The sequence below is a fragment of the Mus caroli genome, unplaced genomic scaffold (genome assembly GCF_978045245.1).
Source record: "Mus caroli unplaced genomic scaffold, Mus_caroli_1 scaffold_19, whole genome shotgun sequence".
In the NCBI taxonomy this organism is placed as follows: domain Eukaryota; kingdom Metazoa; phylum Chordata; class Mammalia; order Rodentia; family Muridae; genus Mus; species Mus caroli.
The window spans coordinates 18,105,857-18,111,856 of record NW_028227274.1 but is presented as its reverse complement, the minus strand read 5'-3'; the positions used below and the strand labels follow the sequence as shown (position 1 = coordinate 18,111,856).

The following is a 6,000-nucleotide window of genomic DNA, read 5'->3' as shown; positions in this document are numbered from 1 at the left end:
GACTGACAAGTCTGAAATAGGCAATAATGACCAGCCACACAGTATACAAGTACTGGCTTCTCCACCTCCATGAAGTAAAATACTCGTAAAAAACAAAAGGAGAGGTGGAGCTGGGAGTGGTGGTGCAAAACCTGTAATGCCAGCACCTGGGAGGCTGAAGTAGGAGTTCCAAACCAGCCAGCCAGCCAGAACTTCATGTATGAGAGACAAGTGCACGGCATCCTAGCATGTGTCTAAAAAAAAAAAAAAAAAAAAAAAAAGACTGACGACATTTGAGGGCATTCTTTCTCAGAGATCCAGAAAAATGCACTTTCCCTTTATTCTCCCTGCGAACTAAAGCAACCTCAATAGCACACTTCCCTGCTGGGTAGTTGAGCACATACGTGTCAGACTGCTTCTAAAAGCATGGCGATGCTCAAAGGATACATAACCAGTCCTGAGCACATGCAGAGGGAAGCCGGAGGCACTCGCGGTCCACACCCCTTCTCCATCGAGCATTTGCGGTCCAGCAGGGGCAAGGAGGAGCGACAGGTCAGAAAGTAGCGCCAAGTTACATTAGTTGCTGACTGCAGGCAGGTGGGATCATTGGGAGGACCCGGAAGGGCAGGTTTGACTGAATGGCTGGCCAACAGTTTGACAGAGCTGCTTGGCACCTGCCAGAAAACCCAGCCAAAAGCAGAGCGCCCGCCCCTCTTGGCCACGCCCACCCTTCTCATGACCGGACCCCCGCCCAGCTCAGGGAACCCACTCGTCACAGTATTTCCGGTTCCAATCTCCCAACCGGCTTCCGTCGCCATCAGCTCCCGCCCCGCCCCTACCGCCTCTTTGACACAGTCACGTGAGGCGTGCTCGCAGGGCCTGCCGGGAGTAGTACTGCCGGCGGGTCGGGGTTCGGCCCAACATGGCGGTTCCTGTCGGACAGTGACCAAGGCTTTGCCGTAGGAAGGACCGAGCGGCGGCGGTCGGTGTCCCCACCTGCCAGAGTGGGATGCAAAGCCTCTGGGAGCGCTGAGCGGAGGCAGGGACGGGCTCAGGCCCCGAAAGCCAAAGCCGCGGCGGCTACGCGCAGTCGGCTGCAGGCTCCGGAGTGGGGCCGCGCCCGGCCGGGCAGGCGGCAGCGGCGGCGGCGGCGGCTGCGGCAAGCTCGGCTCCGAGGCCGGGCGGAGGCCGGGCGCCTGGCCGCGGCCATGGCCCAGTGCGTGCAGTCGGTGCAGGAGCTCATCCCCGACTCCTTCGTCCCCTGCGTCGCCGCGCTATGCAGCGACGAAGCCGAGCGGCTCACCCGCCTCAACCACCTCAGCTTCTCCGAGCTGCTCAAGCCCTTCTCTCGCCTCACTTCCGAAGGTACGTGGTGGCCTTCCTCGTTCACCAGGCTGAAACCGAGCTGTGGCCGAGAGAAGGAAGTTGGGAGCGAGCGGAGGACAGAGGGGCGGCGGCCCGGGGCTGCAGCCGGACGAGGCGCGGCGAGCGTCTGTCAATACAGCGCGCTCTTGTCCGCCCGGCTGTCTAGGCGCTTGCTTCCTTGGACGGACCCGGGTCATTAAGTCGCGAAGATAAACTTAAGCCCCGACACAAGGGAGTCGAGAGTGCTCTTAGCAGTCACCGAATAGGATTTGGCACTTCCTAGACAAAATAGAAAGATGCAGCCTCCGAAACGGAGTGTGAGAGTGAAGATCTGTCAAGTCGTCCCCTTCCCCCGGTCGAGTATTAAATTGGACTTTCAGAGTTATGTCTTTCATGACATACATCCAGCCTCGAGGTTCACCTGTTTCTGAACTTCTGTTTGGCTATTTAACCTTTTTCCTTTTGACCGTTCAAACAAGTTAATAGCTATGCAGCAGTTTGCCCAGTCTCAAGAAAGCAAGCAAAAAGTCCTACATGAATAGTAAAGGATGGGACTGTAGCTCACTTGGTAGAGTGCCTGCTTAGCATGCTGAAAGCCGCCATCGATTGGGTTCTCAGTACTACATAACCTTTGCACACCTGTGATCCTAGCACTGAGGGAGAGGCAAGAAGTTTAAGTCTTTCCTGGGCTCTGTATCATGTTCGAGGCCAGCCAGGGGTACATAAGACCCTATCTAAAAAGAAAAAAGTAAAACAAAAACAACAACAACAACAACAAAAAAAAACCCAAAGACAGGATAAATTGTAGTTAACAATGTACATATTTTAAGTTATCTAGACATAGGGCTAGAACAGTGCGAACATTTTGCTTTTTTCATAGTGATGGTTAATTATAAGAAACACATTTATATTTAATACTTATTTGCTTTATCCAGCTTTATTGTTTATTTTTGTTAATTTTTAAGATGGGTTTCATTCTAAGACTGGCTGGTCTGGAATTCAAACCCAGGCAATCCTCCTGTCTTAACTTCTTGAGTGTTGAGATTACAGGCATAAGCCATCAGTCTTGGCTCTTTCTCCAGTCTTTATATAGTTTTATTCAAGGGGCTAGAGAGGTGGCTCAGTGGTTAAGAGCTCTTGCTGAAGACCAAATTTTGATTCCCAGCATCCATGTGTGGTAGCTCAGAACTTGTGTAACTCTGGGGGTAATCCAAGACCACATAGGAGAGAGATTTTTAGAAGTTAAAAGTGTACTCCCGAGTATGGCTTAACTGGTATCTTTCAAACCAAACCCAGCTTATAAGAGCAGGTGAACTTCCTTTGAGATTTAAGTTCTGTTAATGATGAAGGGTTCTCTTACAAACTTTTGTTAACTGTCTGTGGTGTTTATTTTGTTAGGTGTTTACCCACAAACAAATAGAGCTTTACTGTTGGTTCACACTTTTACATGCCCCAGGCAGTCTTCTGGGAGCTAGCTGCTTTGCCAGTTATCTTTGTAGTGGAAGGAGCTATCCAGAAAACCTAACTGAGGGCTGAGAGATGGTGCAGTGGTTAGCACAGGCTGCCCTGCAGAGGACTGTGGTTCCATTCCCAGCACCCATTGGGCAGCTTATAAATGTCTGTAACTCCAGTCCTAGGGAATCCAGCACCGTTTGGCATAGCACTGTTGACAAATGTACTTACATACATGTAAGTATACATATAAAACTAAGCAAAAAGACCTCGTTTGTTTGAGACAAGGTCTAAGTAGTCCTGGTCAACTAAATAGACCAGGGTGGCCTTGAACTCAGTCAGATACACCTGCCTGGGGGTAGAGGGGAATGAACTGAGGACACAGACCACCAAGTCATGTAGCACCATACCTGGTTAATCCAAACGTTAAGAATTCTTGAATTCTCTTCACCTCGTCAGTCTATAGTTTATTGTTACACTCCTCCCATGCTTTAGAGCAGTGGTTCTCAACCTTCCTATTGCTCCGAAGCTTGAATACAGTTCCTCATGTTGTGGTGACCCCAGCCATACGATTATTCAGTGCTACTTCAAAACTGTAATTAGACTGCTGTTATGTATCATAATGTGAATACATATCTGATATGCACGATGTCTGATAAATGATTCCCCAAAGGGGTTGCACTAGAGTTGCCATGAACAGCAAATGCATTCGTAATTATTCTTTTGGGAGTGGAGTTCATAGGTCTGAGTATTAGCTCAGATTGACTTCTGTTTCTCTTTGTAGCTCAATGTAGATCCTCTTGCCTCAGCCTCCTGAGTGCTGAGGCTGCAGGTGTGTCACTATGCCTTGTTTTAGTTTACAGTCTTTTTTTTTTTTTTAACATTTATTTATTATGTATACATTGTTCTGCCTGCATGTATGCCTGCAGGACAGAACTCATTATATCTGCAGGGCTCCAGATCTCATTATAGATGGTTATGAGCCACCAATGTAGTTGCTGAATTGAACTCAGGACCTCCAGAGAGCATTTAGTGTTAACCCCTGAGTCATCTCTCCAGCCCTAGTGTATAGTCTTAAACCTTCCCCTGTCCCCATACTGAGGGTCAAATTCAGGGTCCTATCCATGCTAAGCAAGGGCTAGCTCATTGAACTACATTCCTGGTTCCTCTACAGTCTTAAAATCTTAAAATGAAGTCAGTTTGACTTTGTGCTCTTTCTTGTTGTGTTAAGAAAAAAAGAGAGCCGGGCGTGGTGGCGCACGCCTTTAATCCCAGCACTCGGGAGGCAGAGGCAGGCGGATTTCTGAGTTCGAGGCCAGCCTGGTCTACAAAGTGAGTGCCAGGACAGCCAGGGCTACACAGAGAAACCCTGTCTCGAAAAAACCAAAAAAAAAAAAAAAAAAAAGAAAAAAAAAAAAAGAAAAAAAGAGAGATAATGCTAATACTTTAGGCTTGTTCATATAGTTTTTCTTTCAGTCACAGAGTCTTTCATTGTGTGCCAGTTGTTATTGTTGTTGTTATTGTGGAGCAGGGTTGACTCAGCTTGCTCTGTGTGATTCCAGATGTGCACCACTTGTTGAGCTGTTATTGTCCTTTTAAAACTAAGGACACTGAGGTACAGAAATCATAGCTTATCTGCAGTTTTATATCTAGGGAAGATTTAAAAAACAGACAGTGTGATTCAAGATATTGTGATCTGAATCATCATCTAATCTCCTGGAAGTGCTTAAAATTTCTTATTTATATGGGAGAACAAGGTCTCTTGTAACCCGGGTTGGCCTTGAACTCTTGATCTTCCTGACTTTGGTTCTAAGCAATAGGATTACAAGCGTGTACCATCATGTCAGGGCTCATGAATATAGTTAAGAATTTTGCTAGGCATGATAAAGTATATAAAGAAAAAATAGCAAATGAAAATGTTCTCTTATTTCTTTTAGTGCTGAAAATTGAACTTTGGACCTCTTGCACTAACTTTTTTTTTTTTCCCCACTCGGTGGGATTTCCCACTTAGGTGGGATTAGTTCTAGTACTCTAACCTATTTAGCTCGTGCATTTCTAAAGTTTTGGCAGATTTGTTTTAATAGGTATCCAATAATTGGATAGCTTCCAAAAAGCTATAATGGGAAGTTTTGCATTCTTTTTTTGTTGCAAAGTTTTTTAAATTTTGTGTGTTCTCACTTAAATATCCTTGTGAGTAGGTGCATTTTTAGAGACTCAGCCTTTTGTGGTGTGGCAGTTCCCTTCATTGGACAGTGCAGTCATAGGGGAGCTATCAGGCTACTTCTGTTTCCCTCTGCTGCTTGGGAAAGACTAGGAAGGAGTACAGTGAGGTGGTTGATAGGAAAAGCAATCACTGCTTATTCAGGAGTCTGGGAAGGAATGAGGGTAGATTGGTGCCTTAGTTTCTTTTGTTCCTGTGATAAAATACTCTGACAAAAGCAGCTTAAGAGGGAAGGGTTTAATTTTAGCTCACTTGAAAGTATAGTCCATTATGGCAGAGGAGTGTAGACAGCAGGATCCTGAAGCATCTGGTCACATTGCATCAACAATTAGGAAACACGGATGACTGCAAACTAGAGCTGTCTTTTCCCATTTTATACAGTTCAGGATTCCTATAGGGAGACCGTTTCTTTTATAGTCAAGATGGAGTAACCATCACAATCAAGATAACCCTGCACTGGCATGCCCAGTTTTCAGTGATTGCACTTGACACTGCCATCAAGTGCTTAGGTCAGAAGGTATAATTGTAGTCTAGTGGTTAAGGGAGAGTGCCAGGGAAGCTGTCTTCTGGGGTACAGAATGCAGAGGAGATCCTGGGAGAGAAGCTTGAATTTTAGGAAGGGGCTTTTAGATTTCATCTAGTGGTAAATTTGAATTCTGGAGAAAGCTGTGTTGGCAGATCACTGAGTTTGTGGTTTATAAGGTTTCACACTGAGTTGGCATAAATTTTTTAAAAGTTTAAGCTAGCATAGCACATGTCTACCATTCTATTGTTTTAGAGGCTGAATCAGGAGGATTTCTTGCTTGAATTGCATAGGTAATCACTCAAAAAAGAAGAAAGAAACAGTTCAAAGGTGATTAAGATACAGACTGCAGTGGCAGCATAAAAACATTTGGTAAAACATGAAGCTGTGAGGGGGTTGGGAGGAGTTAAGAGAGAGAGGTCCAGAGTGTGAGTACAATCAGATACATTGTGTGCATGTA

At 45.9% G+C, this 6,000-nt stretch overlaps 1 protein-coding gene across 5 annotated transcripts in view; it reads left to right on the top strand.

Moving 5' to 3' along the window:
- Positions 1–858: 858 nt before the first annotated feature.
- Positions 859–6,000, top strand: part of Trappc8 (trafficking protein particle complex subunit 8) — an 82,645-nt gene continuing 77,503 nt past the window's right edge. For all 5 annotated transcript variants that reach the window (XM_029471852.2, XM_021150458.3, XM_021150457.3 and 2 more), the window contains exon 1: positions 859–1,344. In XM_029471852.2, the coding sequence (XP_029327712.1) occupies positions 1,188–1,344 (157 nt within the window). In that variant the 5' untranslated portion in view covers positions 859–1,187. The remainder of the gene's footprint in view (positions 1,345–6,000) is intronic.